Source organism: Scomber scombrus, chromosome 13, assembly GCF_963691925.1.
Source record: "Scomber scombrus chromosome 13, fScoSco1.1, whole genome shotgun sequence".
Lineage (NCBI taxonomy): Eukaryota > Metazoa > Chordata > Actinopteri > Scombriformes > Scombridae > Scomber > Scomber scombrus.
This window is the reverse complement of record NC_084982.1, coordinates 18,722,019-18,744,304: the sequence shown is the minus strand read 5'-3', so window position 1 is coordinate 18,744,304 and position 22,286 is coordinate 18,722,019. Positions and strand designations below refer to the sequence as shown.

At 38.2% G+C, this 22,286-nt stretch overlaps 1 protein-coding gene across 1 annotated transcript; it reads left to right on the top strand.

Annotated features, from left to right (window-relative positions):
• The first annotated feature begins 5,909 nt into the window (after nucleotides 1–5,909).
• Nucleotides 5,910–20,668, top strand: LOC133993293 (coiled-coil domain-containing protein 138-like). The gene is made up of 15 exons (XM_062432206.1): nucleotides 5,910–5,987; nucleotides 6,622–6,661; nucleotides 7,389–7,503; nucleotides 7,597–7,709; nucleotides 8,053–8,210; nucleotides 8,338–8,475; nucleotides 8,973–9,092; nucleotides 9,513–9,590; nucleotides 10,062–10,172; nucleotides 11,261–11,410; nucleotides 11,515–11,631; nucleotides 13,795–14,008; nucleotides 15,798–15,971; nucleotides 19,897–20,035; nucleotides 20,542–20,668. Exons 1-15 carry the CDS (start codon nucleotides 5,910–5,912, stop codon nucleotides 20,666–20,668), a joined length of 1,872 nt encoding a protein of 623 aa, XP_062288190.1.
• Nucleotides 20,669–22,286: the final 1,618 nt, after the last annotated feature.

The following is a 22,286-nucleotide window of genomic DNA, read 5'->3' as shown; positions in this document are numbered from 1 at the left end:
TATCCTGATTGACCTGTAAATCAGCAGGACCAACTGATAACATGTTGCGTCTCCTGATAACTGATCACTGATGGGTAGCATATATAGTTAAAAAGAAGTGGCCCTAAAATTGATCCTCAGGGAACGCCAACTATAACTTATTATGTTAGAATGTGAAACTCATATTTTGTATCAGGCAGAGGTGGACTCCCTGTGATATATTCCTACACTGTCTCCATATACCACAGTGTCATGAAACAGTCCACTGCTGGTGTTTTGGGAGGAGCACACATCATGCCTTGTAAATGATGTGATTTTTTTCCTTCAGCTAAATAGAAGTTAGGCTTCTGTTGTTAAAAAATGCTGCAGCCATCTCATCCTACCATGAAGATCTGTCTATGTGCACTCTATGGTTAAGTGCTTTTTAAAAGGAGTCAAAAGACCACAACCTGTGTGCTCCTTGGTGTATGTGTTAGTGCTTGTGGACTGTGGATTCCTCCAACACCAGATCAATGAATGACGCTACCTTCAGAGGGTGGGACTCATTCATCCTTCTGTATACAGCAGGGTGAAGGAGTCCCACCCTCTGTATGCAGTCCCCATGCATTTAAAAATCCTTCTCAGTGTAAGCATACTTATCACAATGTCATCCACTGTGCTCAATAACATTCTCCACACACCGTTTCCTCTTCAAATATGAGTTTCACGTTATAACGTGAAAAGTTTCACGTTATAACGTGATACTGAAACTTCACGTTATAACGTAAAACTCATTATGTTATAATGTGAAAGTTATTACGTTATAATGTGATAAGTTTCACGTTATGACGGGATACTGATATTTTTTTCTTTTTCTGGCGTAGCAGCAATATGTTTCCGTAGAAGACAAACAAGAGAGACAATGATAATAAAAATGTAAAGAAGGAGATACCCGAAAAAGAAAGTGATAGTCCAAGGCAATTAGATTGCAAGAGAGAGATAAAAATTACCTTTCTTTTTCTATTAAATTAAATACATGACTGATGCTTATCTATAGACCAGCATGTAACTTTTAGTACATCATCAGGAACATAATGCAAGGTAATAAAAAACAAAACACTTACTCACACATCTCACCTACTTTGCTATAATCAGTAAATGTAATTTATATTTCAGCACCAGAATAATTAGACTAATCTAAAATTCTAAAAATCTGATTAAACTATGAACTGATTGAATAATTAAAACCTTTTCATACATTTCTATTACAAAAAAGGGGATTTCGAAGGGCTCCCCATGAAGGGGATTTACTTTACTTCTCTTCCTCCCATGTTCCTGAGACCCCAAAGGCCTTGTACAGTATGTAAGGGGTAAACATTAAAATATTCATGTATCAATTAAATCTGCAGAAATTAATCTAATAAATATAACCTGACAAAGCTATTACAGGCTCTTAAAAACTAGAAGTTATTATGAGGATAAATTCTGCAGGGCTGACTGCATGACTTCTTCTGACTAATACAAATACATAGAGCTGGGAAACTAGCAATGATATCTCTTTCTATAAAGTGCTTACACACTTACTTACTTTACAGGTGTACAATGAAGTCTCTGTATCATGTTTTGATTACAACAATTATCTCACAATGCTCTTTTAATGCACCTACAATACCTGAGAACCAATGGAAAAGCCTCTTAAATTGTCTGTGATGCCATCGCAAAATTCAATCAAAAAATCATCTACACACTCATGGTGAACCCACACATTGATTTCAATTATTTTGTTGAATTAGACTTTTCAGGACATCCAGATGTATCTTGCTGACTGTCCTGTTGGTGCAGGACAAATTAAACCTCTGTCTTTCTTATTCATACATGGAATCTGGTGACTTATATACTTCTCAGCATTGCTCTGCCCATGTCAAACTGAGCAGTGCACTAATCAATAAATCTACTAAAAAATGTAGTTTCAATGAACAGTTGACAGTGAGGATTGAGGATTATCTTTCGTGACATTGCTTGTCAGTCCTCTGATTACCACAAAATAATTCACATTCACCTACGTTGTGTTAGATATGCAAGTTAGATATACACGAAAACCGAACTACCTGCATGGCTACCTACTACTTTTACTGATGTGGATGAAATTACCCTTTAATTGGTAGTGGCGCTACACTTTATAACATTTCTTTAACATTTCGTTCACAGGCTGTGAAAATATTTGTTACAAAGTGCCTCACAATAGGAAGACAAGAAAATGTATATGTCAGAATATCAGCTTAAATGATACATCAGTCTATCAGTCTTAGATAATATGACCAGGATTCATTTGCTAAAGTGCCTGTGTGTAAAACACTGCTGTCCTCCTTCCATCCTTCAAGTCTGATTCTCGTAAGTGTAAGTGATGCCTGACTTCTGTGAAAATATGAACATTGTGAGGATAACTGGAGCTGTAGTTTTAATTTATTCAATTTTACTTTATTGCCCCCCACACTGTCTTGGTGGTACTTACTGACCAAGGTACTGGGCTTCACATTTCCACATTCTAATCCCTATGATGTTTCAAAAAATATATCTTTAATATGGAAAAGCCTGTAAAAAGCACTTTGCATGCCCTGGGACGCTGCGTCTGCTCCAGGCTCTGAGGCAGGGTAATTGCTCCAGGCCACCCCCCGAACCCTAGATCTGTCTTTACAGCTTACATTAGCATACATAATACCGCTCTGTGGACTTAAAGAGTCATGCCAATTGAAAAGCAATCATTTTCACAGCAGAGCACTGCCATCACTACTTTAATTGAGTGTGCACGAGTGTTTGCATGTGTATGTGGATGTCTTTGTATCATGAGACAGGAGATAATTGCTTTTGCAATACAACATAGCAGTATGTTGTTAATTCAATGATGGGACATGATTGCTTTTGTCTTGTTGTATCCCATGGGCTGGTTTAGAAGGCTTGTATGTGTTTGTCGTGTTTGTCATAAAACAGACGGTGCAGACGATAAATGTTGGCCACATCCCTTTAGACTGTATCTGTATCAGTTTTTACACACATACAGTACACAGACAAACACACACACACACACACAAAACAAAAATAATTTGAACGGCATGCTTAAAACAGAGGCCTCAGGGATCTATAAACCCCACTACAATAAAGAGGAGAATTGCACTTCATATCCCCATGTTCATTGACAATCAAACACATTTATTTTATCATTGTCTGTGGATTGCTTTTGTCAAATTATAAAGAGGGGAAAAAAGAGGCATGGTTGAATTGTGGATTCAAGAATTTCATGGCCTCTCTTTATACCTCTGACGTCCTTCTCTGTTTCTGAATAATGCTTTAGTAACTGCATGTCATTAAAGAGGAATAGGATAGACATCACATACAGACCCACAGTGAACACACTACATGGCGTTTACCTTAATCTTGACTTAACCCTTACCATAACCTCTGACTGGATCATAATTCTTACCTTAAACCTACCAAAAACTATACACCTAACACTGTCTCCTTTTGGCACTAATGGACAGCGCAGCTCTGAATGAGGCGTTTATATGACTAATTAACATAAATAAATGGCCATTTCCATACAAAGTGGACAAAGCAAATAGCTCTCTAATGAAGATCAGTGTAAGTATGTTTCCCGGCTAATTTCTTCAGTGAAACCCTGCAGGGACAAAGTGATGGATTCATTCATGAGAATGTGTATTAATGGCTGTGGTGGCTAATTAGCCAAACAGAGAAAAAGGGCATTCATCTTTGGGTCTAGTTGTAGACCATTCAACATTTATATTTCATCCCTATAGCCCACCTTTTCTATGTTACTAAGTGATGAGTTTAAAGTTATTTTGTTAAATTTTCACAGTGTCATTACAGCAGCACAATTTTACTAGTAAGGAATTACCTCAAATAATGATTATTATAATATTCTTACAGATATAGTTTTTACTATTTACAAGGACCATGTTGTACTTTATAGTGTTCACAACATATAATGATTCACAATACAGTAATAATATGCCTATTTGATTATTTAAACTAGGACTACAATTAGAAAACAAAAACTTGTGGATCATTCTCGTATGTGTAAATGAGAAATTTAGTGAACTGACTACAGTAGTTGGTGATGTATAAACTGAACAGGACACTGGTGGTACAATCAGCTACAAGCCTGCAAGAAGACAAATTGATGAAGCCTGGTGCTGTTATCTCTGATGAGGCACTGACACCTACGGGCTTATTGGTGTAACTACACCTTGGCTGAATGGGAAAGGTACCCCATCCATCAGGACTGAGAAAAAGTACTTTGCCCCAGGACATAAAAAACTGAAATTAGCTGAAATGTGTCCATTTATAAAACTCAGCCCAAAGCAAGTTTTAGTCCAATTTAAAACCCTGATTGCCTCTACGTGTGATAAATGCAGGATTCAGTACTTTCTTGAGGTCAATCAGATCACTTTTTTGTTACGTAGAAATCATATTCATTTTCTAAATGTATAACCCACTCATTTTGTGGAGGACACAAATATCACAGCAGAACTAACATATTCTTGAGAGTAAAGGGGTTTTATAGCCAGAACATGATGGGAAATAAATTCAACTCTGTTAATTCATTGGAATGTTCATAATTTTGCTAAAGCACTGTATGATTATAACTCTTACAGGAGGAAAGGACAAAAAGTAGCCTAATGCATTCATGCATAATGTAATAATTTATAAGAGAATTAAAGAGAACGGATGAAAGTGAATTTAAAAGACTTGAAACTTAACTTCAACTTTTTTGTTTTATTAGACCTGCACATTTAATTACCATGGACAGTCAAAAATAATTAAGACAGGCACCGATTTTTTCATAATTTCCCAGCCGTGTGCTTCAGTTGTTCTTGAGGCTAAATAGTTTGCTGTCATATTTGCTTAGGCAATGTTTTGACCAGCAGTTAACAGTTAATAATGAAGAAAACACTTTAAATTTTAATTTTATTCTTTATCTTTGCACTAAATGTTACCTGATTTATATTGTTTGATGTACTGTTGTTCTGTTTTATGTTCCTTGTAAGGTGTCCTTGAGTGCTTTGAAAGGCACCTTTAAATAAAATGCATTATTATTATTATTATTATTATTATTAATAAATGATATGTTCACATTTTTTAAAAGTCCACCTGAAAACAACAGTCAGGTGTCCATATGAACAGTAAAATAAGTTTTCGTCAGCTAAAAAAATACTTATTACACTTGATGTCAGTTTTCATTGGAAACACTATTCCAAAGTGGCTGCAGTACCAGTATGAGCCCCCAGATAAACTAGATAATATGTTACAACAAATATTAAGGTTTAATAGTAATCTGTTGGACTTTGGCACAAAACAGACATTGAAACATTAGAAGATATCTACTCAATTTGACTAATTAGGATGGCTGAAATTTCAAATTGGCTTCGGATAAACTTTGAAATACTTTTTTTTTTTAACACAGAAAGAGGCTTGTGTCCCCAATCACTCACATTGTTAGTGCATTAAGAAGGGATATTTTAATAGTCAGTATGAACAGAAGGAATAATTACAGCAAGAAAAAAAAACCTGTGTAAACGTTCATTTGGGCACCTTTCAGACAGCCTTAAAAATAGTGAACCTGTTATATCATGTGATCAGTGATGTCATTTATGCGCCAAGTTTGGATTGTGTTTTGTTACCACGGCCGACAAACAGGCTAATTGGACGCTGCGTTAAGTTACCACAGATCGAGTAGAGAGATACCGGAAGTCTGACGATTAGAATTTCAAAATAATGCTACTCAGACAGCCAAAAAGCAACTCGTGTTTCTCATGACCGATTTTAATTTGGCAGTTTAAACCGGAACTGTGTTTTACTTTGCTTTAACTTGAAAACAAGCGTCGACTGAGCTAAAATAAACTTTAGCTTTGGCATTACAGTAACATTAAATAGCTATGAACAAACAGTTTAAGATGGACAGGGCTGATACAGTGGAGAAACTTATGCAGAAATACTTGGAGAGGAGAAAACAGGTTTGATTTTAACGCCAAGTTAAATTGTAACATATTTTAACTTGTTTAGTGATAACAGTGCTAGCATTAACCTGTTAAAACAATGCGTAACGCTATGTGTCCATTTCTCTGTCAGTGGTCCAATCGTTACTAATGTCATCTAGTAAAGTTAAACTGGATTATATGCGAAATCGAGCTATAGTTGTGTGGTTTGTTTAACTTAAGCTAATGCAGGGTAACTAAAAATTAAGTTAACGCTAACTGAAGAACTTCACGTCAGTATTCACTAAAATATAAACCTCTTTTGTCTGTATTTACGCAGTAGCTTAACCAAGGTGTCATTTTTTAGCTCTGTGTAGTAGCACTTCATGTCAAGTAAAGACACACCCCACCTCGCTAACGTCAAACTGTCATATTTGCAAATAGGTTGCTCTGCTGTTGCCATAGTTACTAACCTAATTGAATAATGAGCTATAAGCAATCAAGTTGAATTTTTATTCTACCAGATATACTTATTGGTCGGGCATAAACGCCATCATTAATTGAAAAATGATTGGACACATACAGTATGTGAAGTTTCTCGCCCATAAGAGGATGTATCACAGCAGATGCAACGTCAACACACTGCTAACTCTTCGTTGTCCTGTGTTTACAGTTGACCCTATCAGAGGAAGAGGCCTCACAACGCAGTAAAGGTAAGTGTACCTCAAGGGGGCCTCCACATGGTCCTCCAGAGGTACGTGATTGGGTACCAGTATGTCTCCAACGCCAAAACACAATCATTTAGTTAATATTGCATTTATGCCACTCACTGGAGACATAAAGACAGCATGTGAAGGGTTGACTTTATTGATTTGCCTTCAGATTGCATCACCGAATACACAGAATTATCAGGTTTACTAATCTCCACAAACTCATTTTATGTGATGTTTTAACCCTTCATATCCTGACTCATAATTAGTCTCTACTACACCAATTCACATTCATAAATTCCCCATCAGTCATTAATAAATGTTTGATTAATCCTTGTGGGGAAAAAAAGTCATTCACAATCACTATTTTATGGTCCAGCAGAACATTTGAACACGTCTGAATGCTGATTTTTGAAGTTTTTGTATCAAACACAGTTTAAAATTGTACATTTGCATATATACAAATGTTAATCAGCTGTATAAAAATAAAAAAAGATGCATTTTATTTCCAGTTTTGTCTAGTGTGGGTCACATTAGGAATAGTCTGATTAAAACATTGTGTATAGGGTGTTTTTACAGCTCTCAAATGTAAAAACACTGAACAGTATGTAAGGGTTAACTGAGTGTTAATCAATCCAAACTCATTGGTCTTAATCCATGTCTAACTAATGATCCTTGCCAAAAAATAAATGTCTAATATACTAACATTGCTTTATGTTTACTGTTTTAGAAGCAGTACAAAGGCTCATTCAGACCCACAGATCCAAACAGCCAAGTAAAGAGTTGAAATGCTACCACACAACTTTGCATGAGCTGTTTAAAGCCATTTCCAACTATCCTGACCAGTAAGTCACATGCAATGACTTTCAGATATAATCTAATACATGTTTATGATGAATATTGTGCAATGAGTGAAACGTGATGTTGTCTTGTTTCAGGTTTGGCAGTGATAGTAGTTTGCGTAGCAGTGATGAGGACCTGAGTGAGGACCTGAGTGGGGACTGCACAGCAACTACCCTTCAGGGCTCCCAGGTGCTGTGTACAGAAACAGGTGTGTGTGTCAGAGGATAACTACTCATCAGTGTTTGTGCTTAATAAGGCAATACTAACTTACAGCTGACCACCTCATAGGAAAGTAGCAGCTGCTTGAAATCATTTCAAGGTTTCTACATTCTGAGGAAAATCCCTTCAAGAATAGTCAAGATTGATATGATTGCAGATTGTGAAATGAATCCCACTGATGACTTGACAATATCATGAATGATAAATTAGGCTTTACTGATTAATCCCAGAGTCTCATAGACAAATTCTTGATTTCCTGTTATTGCTGAATTCTTGAGTTTTCTTACTGCTCTCTCTTATAAATAGATAATAACTTACGTCTATTTGTCCAGATGTGACTTTGCCTTCTTGTCTGGATGGTAGCCCTGGGTTCCAGCAAACTGAGCCCCAGTTACAGAGAGCTTGCCGATCATCCGACTCGTGCTTCTCCACTTCCTCATTATTAGCAAAGGTTTACCAGGAGATGATGACCATCTATGAACAACTAAAGGTGAAAGAGTGACAATTAATCAGTAAAACCAGATGGGAGGAAATATAGATCAACAGTTGCATTTGCATTATTGCTTCTTCCTCTCATGTTTTTGTATACATGTGTTTTTGGGTTTGTGTGTGCCCAGGCAGAGCGACAGAGCCAGCAGCAGTGGGAGAGGAAGCTACAGGAGCGAGAGAGGAGGCTGAAACAACAGGAGGAGTCCCTGGGCAGCCTGGCTGGGCTGGAGGAGTTGCTCCACACTCGGATAGTGGCTGTAAAGGAGGTCAGATATATAAACTTCATCCAGTTACAACACTAATGATGCATTCTGTGTGTTTGAGCTTCACCTTGTTTCCTCCCCTTCAGAACTACCACTTCCAGACAAAATTGTATCATGTCTTTACATTAAAAGTGAAGTGGCATCCCATTTTATTGTGTTATTGACAAGATTTTATTAGGCAAGTTTCCACCTCTAAACCTATGCTAAAACTGCACTTCATAAAAAGGATCACAGGTTTCAACTAATCTATGCGTATGGACATTTTAGGTGGCTTAAATGAACCATAACGTTTTCAGGAAATACACTTTCAATCAAATTTACCGACTAATTGCATTTCTGTCGTGATCAGTAATGACCTTCTGTCAAGGATGGCTTGGGGTGGATATAATACAATTACAATAGCAAACTCAGTTCAGTGTAATGTATCACTGAAGCATTCAAGCATTGTCGGTATGGTTGCATTGCTCATTATGTGTAAATGTGTATTTATGTCTAACCAGAAACACCAGCAAGAGCTGGGCCAGCTGCAGGATCTCCTTCGAGAGCGCAGCAAGGAGAACAGGAGGCTCAAGTCCAGCTTTGACACCATTAAGGAGCTGAATGATAACATGAAGAAACAGGTTAAAAGGCAGCTGTATTTTTTGTTTTCATGTTGTTGTGTGTTTAAAATCCTAAGTAAGAGGTCAAAAAGCTATGAAAGTAATCTTAAATGTGAGCCTCCTGTTATCTATCGACTGTCCACAGATCCAACCCATAATGCGCTCTTTTTTCATACAGAGCAGGTAAAACCTTGGACCACAGGAGGGCGCTCTGACATAGGCCTTTTGTATAACAGTCTTCACATGTTTTATCACTTTTTTAGTGCCCTAAGGGCAGTTTTAAGTGTTTTTCTAATCTTTCAAAAAAACAAAACCCCTGACTCTCACCACTTTTTTTGTTTTTGTAGGTTTGTATATATTACTGTAAAACAAATTAATGAGTGATTTTGCAGATATCAGTCTTGCATATGAAATTGATATCCACTGTTTTTACATCAACAGTTAAATGAGATCAGTGAACAGAATAAAAAGTTGGAAAGCCAATCCAAGAGGGTTCAGGCTCGACTTGAAAACCTACAGGTAACAAGCTATGAAACTCTTCTCAAATCATCATTGATTAGTGTTTTTCATCAAGAGTCAAGGACCGGCAATCAGTGCATTCTATGGTACTCTCACAAAATATTTGAAAAAGTTATATTTTGTTTCCTATTTTTGTGAGCAACATTTTGAAACTGCTGTGTGCACAATTATTTTGTCTCGGCCTTTAATGTAAAAAAACAATCATACATAACCAGTCAGTGATGTCTGTTTGTTTTATGATGGCTATGGCACACTTTGCTTAGTTCATTATTTGATCATTATTCAGTATTACCATGAATGTCTGAATGTTGTTTGAAGCCTTGCTGTTCTCCTTTTCTTGTTGCATTAAAATAGTTGATACTAAATATCTGCTGTTGAAAGCTTTCAGCCTGCACTTCTCTATTTGTTGGACATTCATTCTTTCAGTGACGTATTTATTGTTCTTTTTTTTCTTTTTTTTGTATCCCCCAGAGGAAATACGAGCACAGCGTGGCATCGAGAGGCTGCCTCAAAGTGAGCACAGAGTGTGTTAAAGCATCCAAAAAGGAGAAAGCTGCTGCTTCTGGAAAACCCAGCAACAAGGTACTTTAAAACCCTGTGTGTGTGTGTGTGTGTGTGTGTGTGTGTGTGTGTGTGTGTGTGTGTGTGTGTGTGTGTGTGTGTGTGTGTGTGTGTGTGTGTGTGTGTGTGTGTGTTTTACAGATGACTGTACTACCAACCATTGGGATTTGCTCTAATTACAAAAAAAAAAATTACAAAACTCATTCTCCACAAACCACACTCACCCTGCCAGCTGCCATGATAAATCATAGTTTGTGATACTATGTTATCATCACTGTTGTGTATAAAGATGAATATACTGTGCTCAGTGGAGTACAGTTTTACTCATCATGTCAACATTTATTTTTTTTTATTTTTTTTACTGCTTTCTTCAAAGATCACTGACAGAGCCAAAATACATCATTTAAACTTTTATTTGCTTAAATGTCCTTTTTCTTTGGACATATTATAGAAAACCGCTAAAATAACTGCAATAAAAGTATAATCAAAACAACAACATTAAAGCTGGGGTACATAGTGTTCTGTAAAAGGCAAAAAAGGCTGAGTTCATTTCCATTGAAAGTCTCTCATTCGGGTGTTGCCGATAGGGATTATGCTCTGTTCAGTTTCTCCCTCAGTACAGGAAATAGTCTGATGATCACAAGTTGCTTCTCATTATGCTTTTCATTGACATCATTATCACCATCTTCTCTCCTTCTCCTATCTGTTCATACAGTTCCTATCTGTCTGCTCTTCTGGCCTCCAGACTCAGTGTCATGTGCAATTAGTGCACATACATAGTGCGTGCAGATAAGTACGTGGATAGGTAAACCGGTAGACCGCCTGTCCAATAATTTCATAAGAACCGAATGAAACGACTGGATGGAGTTATGATAGGCCTGCGTCAGCCACAGATACTGGATTATTTTTCCTTTTATTGTCAGAGCATTTGATTTATTGATTGCTGTTGAGATGTAAAGAAAATTTCAACAAATAGCACCGAAAATGCTTTTAAAATAGATTAGCTACACTGGCCTTAACTAGAGTAACTATCTTGTGGCATTGTCAGTTGCAGATGATGTTTCTGTAATTGTATGTAACTTTTTATTATGTCACCTTCTTTCCCTCAGGTCAGCTCCAGTCACAGCCCACTGAAGCTCCTGGCCTTTCTATTGGACTGGGTACTTGATGGACAGATCTCATCAATAGCAGGAAATGAGGGGAAAGATGGAGGCCAGTTTCTGCCTCCAGAGGTCATATTCAATGAGAGATGCCTCAAGGTGCATTTCATTTCATTACACCTGTATTATAAGTGAAAAAGAACAATATTGGATTGGATTAGTTTTATTGAGATCAAAATCATGAGTTATCATTGGTTCCTTAGGTGCTGCCGGTATTAGCGGATCAGCTTTCTTACATTCAGTTGTTGGAACCCGGCCTCGTCCTCAGTATTCTTCGCCTTATCCACTGGGCTTTGAGACACATCGAAAACAGCACACAGGTAAAGATAAGATGAGATAGGATGATACAACATGAAGAACATGGAATTAACCTAATTGTTTTCAGTTGTTTTCAGTTTTTTACTGAAACATCTCGATTAAAGGATCCACGCTAATAGTTTAAATTCTCACAGTTTAAAAGAGCGATATTTTTGATAATAAATGTGTTTGTGTGCCAAAAAGTTGTTTCTGCGCTAGATGGTGTCACATGACCTGCAGCTGTGCCGGTGTACATAACATAAGAATCAACCATCACTGTTCCTGAGGATTTGACAGAAGCATGAAGCCATTTTATGAAATCTTTAAGCATGTAACCACTAGGAGGGAGCCACATCACTGTTGCTACAATACTAATGAGATATGTAATCAAGACAGTGATCCAAGGCTTGATAATCAGTCCTTTCATAACACAGAAACAGGAAGATTAACTATGTTATACTGTAGCCAGAGAATGCCAAAAAAGACAAAAGCCTGTTTACACACTCTTTAGGTGGCTGACTTTAAACATGTCATCTGCTTTTCTTGTCCAAAAATGTATGAGCTCCCACATGGCCACCAAAGGGAGTATAAATCAAAAAGAGACTGTTTATCCTTGAAAATGTTTTTCTTGGACATATTTGCTTTTCTGCAGCATCCACTCTCTTTTGATTGAATTTAATTGATTATCTGACCTGTAAAAGAAGTAACAACACAGAGGTGTGTGATTACATTATATTACACAGCGCTGTTGATTCTTTAGTTATTGGTATTCGGCCTTGCGAGAGATGATTGATATTTTCCAAGCGGAGAGCTGCTGGGACACTTTCACAACTTCATGCTGCAGAAAGCAAACACGACACCAAGTTTTCCCTCTACACACAGCTACACATCAGAGAAGTACACATCCACTTCAAGCTGGGGAATCCACTTTATCGCTCCATCTCTCCTCACAGCAAGACTGGCTTTAATGTGCGGAGGTCCTGTCAAGTCCCATCTTGTGCTCAGATGAAAAACGTGGTTAACTGAAGTCCCCTGCCTGTTTCTGTGTGTTGAACAGAATCTAGACATTAGAACAGACTGTTATGGCTATGACAAGGATGCATGTCCCCCTCCATAACTGAGCTACTAGTGTTATTTAAATGACTAAAATCTCTTAGAAACCATATATTACATACATAAGGCATCCCTCAACAGCTGTTCACTTGCATGTGAACTTGTCAATTTAGGAATCTTGAATCTGCCACTTTTGGCAGCTGCCAACTAAAGCCAGGTTTATCACATCACCCGCCTATGAAGCACGTTCAGGCGATAAGAAGTAGTTGAAGTGGTTTAAAGGATAATAAGTTACTGGAAAGCTTATCTCTAATGTCTCACTCTAGTTTGAGTGTTAACAGCTAGCTGATATTCTCATCATTTTGTGAAGGCCAAATACCAGCCTGAAATACTTACATCTTCAACCCAAAATGTGGAAATATGAACATGATAATATGCTTGAGCCTGCAGCATGCTCCTCTTGCCCCCCTAAACCCTAATTCTCTATCCACAGCCTACAACTTCCAATCTTAAGTCCTCCTCTCTAGTCTTGCTGCAGGGAGCTTGGCCCCTCCATGTTTGTTTGTCAGGTCATGTCATTTCTGCTCAGTGACATGCTTGATGTTCAACTGGAATCACATGCTCCCTTATTGCTGCAACATGTGCTCACTTTTAAGACTAAAACCAGCCAGTATCAGGCCAGAATTCATAAGTGGAGGAAGGGAGATGACTTCAAATCTGGGGTCCCCATGGAGCCAGCGGAGTCCTTGGGGAGAGGGAATAGAAACTGAGAGATTGATGTCGTGAGTTTGAAAACCACCAGCTCCTCATTGCTTTGGAAATACATAAATCTTGGATACTTGCTGTAGTTTATTGCACTGATTTATTGCTTTCATCAATTATTTGGAGAAGGAGCCTACTGACTCACTGTCAGGCTTAGCTTGTATTTTCTACAGTTGCACTTGATAAAGATTATTGTAGGCATATCATTCCTATTTTTGACAGTTATATAACAAAAGTAACTCACCGCAGACACAGTTATGAATTTTGTGTAATTGTGTGTGTGTGTGTGTGTGTGTGTGTGTGTGTGTGTGTGTGTGTGTGTGTGTGTGTGTGTGTGTGTGTGTGTGTGTGTGTGTGTGTATTTTGCACAGCATGTAGCTCCATTTGCCACTCTGCGGCGGATAGGAGAGACGCTATCAAAGCCCCCAGCCCAGCCAACAGTGCCCCAGTCTGAAGATCCAGACCTACCCAAGTCCTGCAGTGGGGTTGGTGGTGGACCTTCCAGGAATTGGCCCCTTTACCGAAGCCCCTGTCCTCACACACGCATCCTCTCCACCCTCATCATCCTCCGCACTGTCACACAAGGTACGTGGAAACTGCAAACGGATGGTAAATTAATAAATTGGTGTCAGTAATGAGTCAGCTACTTATAAGTCAGAAAGTAGTGAAAATGCCTATCTTTAAATTGCTTGTTTTCAGACCGATATTTAAAAATCCCCCTCCAACCCCCTCTCTCTACTCAGATGCACAGATGGAAGATATCCAATTTCAGGGCTGATTTAAGTTTAACTGGTAATCATCTATTTGTTGTGGTTAATACTGATATGATAAGTGATTATAATATCTTTCAATGGCTAAAATTTGAAGAGGACAATTCACACATTTTTAGATTGACAAGTGTATTTGTCTAACACAACACCAACGTTTAAAGAGCCCCCATCATATCTAGAATAAAAAATACTTTTATTTACTGTGAACAACACCGGATCATATCTCATTATTGACAATAAGAATCATTTCACACAATGTTGGGCTGATTAACGGTTACCTAAAAACCCTTAATGTCACTGTTCAGAAAGGGTGCAGGTCTTTCACTATAAATAGTCCTGTGGTATCATTCACTGTTAGTTACAAATTCTACAAGAGCTAAACTATTTTTAAGATACGTGGCTCAGTGTAACATACAATTGGTGTTTGTTGTTACTTTATTCATAACAATTATTTACAAGCATAAAGAGCTCCATATGGCTGTAAAACATGCCGACTCTGGATGAAGAGGCTACAGCTGCAGGCAGAGTGTTAAACATTTCTTAAGGTTACCATCAGTATCAGTCATTGTGATGGTAGCATGCCGATGTTAGCACATAGCTCGAAGCACTTCTGTGCTTAAGTACAGCCTCACAAAGCAGTTAGCATGGCAGTAGCATAGCAATATCTCATGAGATTATATAAAGACAATCATTGTTCCCAGACGATGTATTGTAATAATTTATGTGACCTACAGTGTTTTTCTCTTTCACCACCATGAGGTTGAAGTTTTTGTTTGAATGTAGTAAAAAGTGTTGAGAACGGTTGGAATCCAGTTATATGAAAAGAGTCAGGAGCTTTTAGATATATCCAAACTTTAGTCCCTGGCCTTTATCTTCTTGTTTTAGTGAACTAATTGGGTACAGCTTACATGTCCTAATATTTTTCTTCTTCTACTTTTCTGAAATGACCTTCTATCTAAACTTAAATCTCAAGGGCTTTTTCAGTATGTGTCTATATAGACTATTTTTCTGCGAATCTGCACACCAGGTTTGCTTTTTCTCTGCACTAGATTGACATGAAACCAGATTGAGCGTAATGGGTAAATGTTTTTTCCCCTTAATTTTTGCTGGGATTCTGCACATAATGGGTACCATTCTGAGATGGAGCTCATTTCAAAATCATAAAAGAAAGCTTTTATCCCCTGTCAAGTTGTATAAATCCAGTACTTTTGGACATATGAAGAGCATTTTTGTAGAACTTCAAAATTCTCACAGCTATTTAACGTGATCACAGATCATTTGGCAGAATGAGTTTTGTACTTAAAAAAAGTGAACTGCAAAAGAACGACTATTGCCAAAGTACATTAGTGGAGTGTGAGAAAGAAAGGATAGACAGCTTGGATAGTGAAAAACACTTCTCCATGATGGAAGACGAGACTTGAACCCTGGAAAGAAGATCAGATTTTTCTATAGATTGGTTTATAATGTAAAAATACCTAGTCTAGCTCAGTTTCTTTTCCTAGTGCTTCATGCTCTAACTAATGCATGCAACAGTTTTAGCTGAAAGACTAAAATCCAAATGTAACACTTGAACAACTTAAATAATTCTGCATGTGTGTGTGCAGCTGACGTGCTGGCCCAGGCTCTGGACAGCCTCCATACTGAGCTGATGAGTGAAGAGAGTCGAGGCCTGTTCATTCACTACGGAGGAGTGTGTGTGTTGCTGTCGACGCTGCGGGCCGGCCGCGGAGGGCTGCACCCACACATAGATATTCTGATGCAGCTCACAGGGCAGTCACGTAAGTAATTGTGTGGTTTTTTTTGGATACACACCTTCAGACAAACCGTAGTGTGGAACTCATCAAGCTCGTGTGATTATGAGACGTCACCGAGGCTGACAAACTGCAGGTTTTTTGACATAAAAGAAACTAATTTCACCAATTTAAAACTGAGATAATTATTCCTCACGAAAAGGATCCGTATAATGTACCTCAATTTGATATTCAACCTCAGTTTGAACAAAAATGAGTGTGACATTTCAATCCCATTTTTTTTTGTTTGCTTGGATTTTTCTCATCATTTGGCATTCTCTCATACAACATTAGACTTTAATGGTCAGAATTGGCAAATAAGCTATATACTGTTGACATTCAAAATGCTTATGCTGTAGTTTACTTTTTGCAATATTTGATAGACTGTTGTTGACTTGGGCATGCTGGTCCTTGCACATGTATCTGGTAAAAGACAACAGGCAACACCAAAGCACATTGATACATCACCACCACACTGTGTGCAGTTTTCACAGTCAATATAATATGTTTTGATAGTGTGAAGCTCTTATTTCAGTATATTCAGATAATATTGTTTATTGTGACCATTTTGGATAAGATAACCATACTAAGAAGTTTAAATGAAGTTTAAATAAAGTCAAACTGTGACAGATTTTAGAGGTAAAAAGTCACTGCACTGAGAGTCCAAACCATGTCACATCATGTATTTAAAAGTTGAAAACATGCAACATATTCTTTGGTTTAGGAACTCTACAGTACTATAGCAAGTTGTAAACATTTTTAAAATTCAAATTAGGAGATGAGACAACTAGTGCTGGTGCAAGCTGCCACAGCAGCTCTCCAGTGACCCCTAACAGAAGAGAAAAAAAAACCTTGAAAGCTGCTGCTGTGATCACTTTGAGCTGAGATTTATAGACTGTCTTTACTATCACTATTTACTTTGATTTATACCAGTTCCTCCAACAGTATCACTCATTTCATCCCAGTATAAAAAACACATGTGAGAAGTAATGGTTAGTCTGAGCTCACATCAGTCATAAACAGTGGTCAGGCGATGGATTTGGAAGTTGAGGTCGTAAAAGTCTTGGAACTCCACCACCTCTCTGCCTTTTTTTTTTTTTAAGAGGAAGACAAAAGACTTGATTGAGTCGGACGAGGAGGAGACAGCAGCTGCAGCACGTTTCCTTGGAAGTGTGAGTTCGGCAGGGTTATGAGCCGTATCATTTAAGACTGCTGTATGCTAATAGACAGCAGAGCCATATGCCAGAGGTGACTGGGGCCAGTTGTGTGTTTCAAGGGGACTGTAAGTCTAGTAAGACTTGCTAATTATGGTGTTTTACAAGCGGTAATGAGGGGAGACAGGAGAGGGGCGAGGAGGAGGGAGAGAGAGGCTTACACCTGAAGGTTGCCAGTAAAACAAAACAAAACAAAAAAGGTCTAATTGTACACAACACACACATACACACACACACACACACAGGGTCCTGGTCATACCACGACAGAAAGACTTTAATGTGTAAAGTACAGTCACATGCTGTACCTGTTACACAACACATCTTGTAAAAAGCACCTTCATAGTTCACACAAAAGCACTCACATATACACAAACACACTTACTAGAAATGTTTTACTGGCTTTGACTGATGTCTAGTAAATAGTGGGTAGTACATTAACCACCAAATTGCTTCATACAGTGTATCCAGCTTCCATGGTCACATATGGACCCACTTGCTGTGTGTGTGTGTGTGTGTTTGGTTTGCATTCTTTCCATGCTCACCACTGTGGAGAAGTGTGTGTCGTTATGTGTTTTGGTGGTGTTGCAGTAAAGAAAAGCTCTTGATGACCTGCTTGAATCACTTTAGACAGGGACTTTTTACCCCTGCTGCTCACTGTGTGATGTTTCCACTGCACCTACAGTACAGTATGTATTCAACCTTCAAACCCACAAAGAATGCGTCTGTATTTCTGTGTGTGGTGTGTGTGTGTGTCTGTTTCCATCTTTATCTCGAGGAGCCACATGTAAAACACATCAAATCAGTGGGCAGTGGTGCTGCACATGTTTGTTATGCTCCTGGTTTAATTTCGACCTGAAGACAGACACAGGCCAGTTGCAAACATCTTTGTGACAATTACATGATCGTTTCAATAAACTATGAACCCTGTACTCATCAGTCTTTCAATGATTCTCACTCTGGTCTGAAAATATTTGGGGTGTAAAATGAGGAAGTTTGTCTTAATAAATAAGTTTTAATAGCAGCATTTGTATCTTTAGTCTTTAGTGCTGAATTTGTTAGTCTTGATAGAAACAGTTTGAATGAGTTGAATTCACTCATTTAAAAAACAAATCTCTATTTTCTCAAATGTGAGGATTTGTTTCTTCTCTGTATGACTGAAAATTGAACATCTCCTGGTTTTACACTGTTTTAGTGGAATCACCTTCAATGTTACCTTGCGTTTACTATTTTCTGACATTTTGTCGACTTAAGTAGGACTTGCATATTATACATTTATCTACCAATAATCTTCTCAATTCATCGTTCTGTCCATAGAATTTCAGATAATAGTGAAAAAGGCATACACAAAAACACACTCTTGTCTTATGACACAATAATTCCTTCAGATATTCATATTCAGTATTATTCAGATATTCAGTGTACAATAATATAAAATGGAGAAAAGCAGCACATTTTTAAACCTGGAGATGCTGGAACCAGAAAATGTAAAAAAAAAAACTAAAAAAAAACAATTAACTATCAAAGTAGTTTTTGATGGTTTGAAAGTATTTTTTGTTGATCAGCTAATCAATTAACTAACAATTTTAGCTGTTGTCTTAACAGATGAATCCGTTAATAGAAAGATAATCAGATAGAATTATCGATAGTCAACATAATCCACACCTCACACATTTGTTGTACTGATGTTAAGCTTCAGATATGTGGCCTAGCTCACAGCCACGTTGTCTGTCATTAAGTAGTACAATAGTTTGGATGATAGTGGACTTTAAAATATACCAAATGTGCAAGAAAAAATATAAAATATTGAAGTTGTTCAAGGTCTTGACATAACATCACATTTTCAAGCTTTTTAACTTTGAGATGAGGTGCTGTTTTTGCTGGAACAGACTGACCAAACTATTTTATCCCTTTTTATCCTTCTCATATAATTGGATTCTACCCTTCCTTATCCTTTCTCATCTGAACCTGATCCCATTCCTCCCCGTCCAATCCTCTGCTGTGATTTGATGCCAGCAGGGCCGTTGTACCAGCCAAAAAAGTCCCTCTGTTGCTCAGATTGTATTCCCTCACCCTGGTGCGTGGTTTAAGACAGTGGGGAGTAAGTTTTTGAAGGAGCAGGAATGTAAGTTTAGCAGAAACAAATGTTTGTTTACCAGGAACCGACTAATTTTAGGACTTCATAAGGTCCACATTAGCTTTTATTAATGTTAAAAATGTGCAACTGACATCTGTGTGGATCAAGGCTGTAGTCCTTCCACTGTTTCATCTGTGTGTGTGTGTGTGTGTGTGTGTGTGTGTGTGTGTGTGTGTGTGTGTGTGTGTGTGTGTGTGTGTGTGTGTGTGTGTGTGTGTGTGTGTGTGTGTGTGTGTGTGTGTGTGTGTGTGTGTGTGTGTGTGTGTGTGTGTGGGATTATGGTTTAATGTAATGGAGGTCAGAGTTAACAAGGACAAATACAGTCATCACAGAGTCACTCTAACCTGCATCTGTGTCTCCTTCTCACTCAGTTTGATCATTAAAGTGTTTTCATGGTTTGTTTGTGGATTCATGTAGTTTTCATTCTTACGCAAATCCGGAAAGTATGGCAAGACTAAGTTGATCATTTCCACCTCTTCAGAAGTTTTAACGCTGAGCACAAATATGCGTGTTGTTTTGATATGAGCCGCTTTTCTTTGCTCTGCTTGTGTTTTTGTGTTTGTAGGCTACATAAATGCCTTCCTGCAGGCGTGTAGCTGTGAGGATTTTTTCCGAACAGCCTCCCAGCTTCTTAAAACCCCTCATCTGGAGATGCCGTCGCTGGAAAAGCTCTCCATCCTTCTACAGAAGCTCTCCGGCATCAGGTAATTACAGTGGTATCACATATTGAATTCTTATTTTTCTTGCTTATTAGTTGTTTATTCTTTCAGATGCTCGTCTAATCTTTGCTTTGTTGTTTTTTTTTGTGAATGACTAAATAATTTCACCTCCTCAGAGCTGTAAAAATATTAAAATTCAACAGTAATTAATACAATTCTGTGTGAATGTTTATTCTGCTGCTCTGTTAATCATCTCATGCATTTTTATCTTTTGTGTCAGATCAAGTCTTCACCATTGGGTTAGGGTTAGGGTTTTTCGTTTATCTCTTGGACACATAGTTTATTCTCTGGACTCAGAAACACACTTGTGGTTTTCAAATACATCAAACGATGGAATAAAATGGAAAATTTCAAGTCTAATGTTTAACTTTTAGACCTGTTCAGGCAGGTGGTTTGACTGGTGACTGGCTCTTTTACACGTTTCATTGATTGTCTTCATACTGACAGGTGCTTGTGTTATATTTCTTTGATCCTTACTTATTTTTGTCCAGGTCGAACCGACGTCTCTTTGAGCTGTCCTCCCTCCGCCTTCAGATACAAGAGCTTCATCACAAAACCAACCCCACACACACCTTCCTCTGCCTCAACCTCAGGTCCATACTCCAGAACCTCAAGTAACACAACATGTGTTGCTATGCCTCGTGCTGGATTCAAGGTCCGACTCCCCAGTTGGGGCAAAGATGACTTGCCTCCATGACTAGAGCACGTCCGCTTAGTCTTTCATGTGCACTCAAACTGTAATTACCATATTTCCAACTGCGCTTCATGACAGCAGCTCTGTCCTGCTGTACCTCAAATAACATATGCAGACGCACACTCGCGACTTATACAATGATATGTTTTTGAAGTTCTTTTGTTTGTCAGAAATTCTTTTTTTTTTAAAGTTGTGTGTGTTTGCACTTTGTGACCTGTTTTTGTGTTTCTCAATGCTAATCTGATGTCTTGTCTCTTTCTGCGATGAAAAATGCTTGGTCTTAATGGGTGTCTCATGTGCTCAGAGGAAGCCAGGCTGTGACTGTGAAGCTTTTTAATGGTAGTAAACAAAAAGAACCAAAGGACATTAAGATTGGACAGCATGTGTAATGTTGAAATCCATATGTTTTGAATAAACTTGTCTTATTTGTTTGTTACAGATCATGAGTGGGATTGATGGGAGTAATGTTCTCAGTATGGGACACGCTGGTGGTGTTAGTTGATGGAGGAGATTGGAGGGACTGGAACAATTACGGCTCATATTTAAAACTTACTTGTTCAGAGCCACCCGGAAGTGCTCAGCTGGTCTGGATTTGAAAGTTGTGCATCCGCTTTTTTAAGAGCATTACAGCATCTGAAAGTAACTATGCAGGAGTTTATTTTCAGTTCATGTTTCGTCGAAAGTTGGTTTGATGAAAAATGTGTTGGATGTACCCCACCTCTCGCCCCTATGTCAGCAGAGATTGCCTCCTGCTCCCCAGTGACCCTCCAGAGAATTCCAAACTGAGAAAGTGGTAAAGAAGATGGATGGGGAGGGAGCACCTTGGTAGTCAAGTGGTAACCACGCATGCCACGTAATGGCAGTGTCCCTGGTTCGATTCCAGCAAGGGGCCTTTGTTGAAGTCATTCCCCTCTCTCTCTCTCCCTGTTTCCTGTTCCTGTTCCTGCCTCTACGCCAAGTACTTTCAAATAAAGGCAAAAAATGCCCTAAAAGGAATCTTTAAAAAGAAAATGGATGGATAGATACATCTGATCAGTTAATCAGTTTTTCATTGTTATGTCTGGTCTGAGGCTGCGTATACAGTAATGATTATACTTAGGATCAGTTTAACTTTGTAATTAAACATCTAATTGACTGGATTTAATTTAATCAATGTTGAACAGGTACAATCAAGATCTTAACTTTCTATGTAAGAACAGAGGTGAAAACTCTTCACCTTTTGGCTAAATTCGCAGTTTTGAGGTCAAAACAGGTCACTTGTGAAGATTTGTGTTGATCCGAGGAGAATTGGTTTAATTTTAACTTAAGCGATACAAATCCTCGGTTTGGAGCACAGAATTCCAATTATGTGGTTTGGAGCCTTCAACTCATGTAAACCCCGAGAACCTCTGATGTGCGTCTTGAAGGGCGACCATGACAACAGCAAAACAACAAACAACATCTAAATGACAAATGGTTGGATATCTACGAGCGCTAAGTCAGTGGTTTTCATGGCTGCTTGTTTACGTGGCAACAACGGACGTCTTAGTTTATTTGATATGC

What these genes read in the sequence shown, in the direction of transcription:
- LOC133993293 (XM_062432206.1), top strand. Translation starts at nt 5,910, where the DNA reads ATGAACAAACAGTTTAAGATGGACAGGGCTGATACAGTGGAGAAACTT. An exon ending in GGTGCTGTGTACAGAAACAG is followed by an intron (nt 7,710 to 8,052) that starts GTGTGTGTGTCA and finishes CTATTTGTCCAG; the next exon opens with ATGTGACTTTGCCTTCTTGT. An exon ending in GCAGCTCACAGGGCAGTCAC is followed by an intron (nt 15,972 to 19,896) that starts GTAAGTAATTGT and finishes TTGTGTTTGTAG; the next exon opens with GCTACATAAATGCCTTCCTG.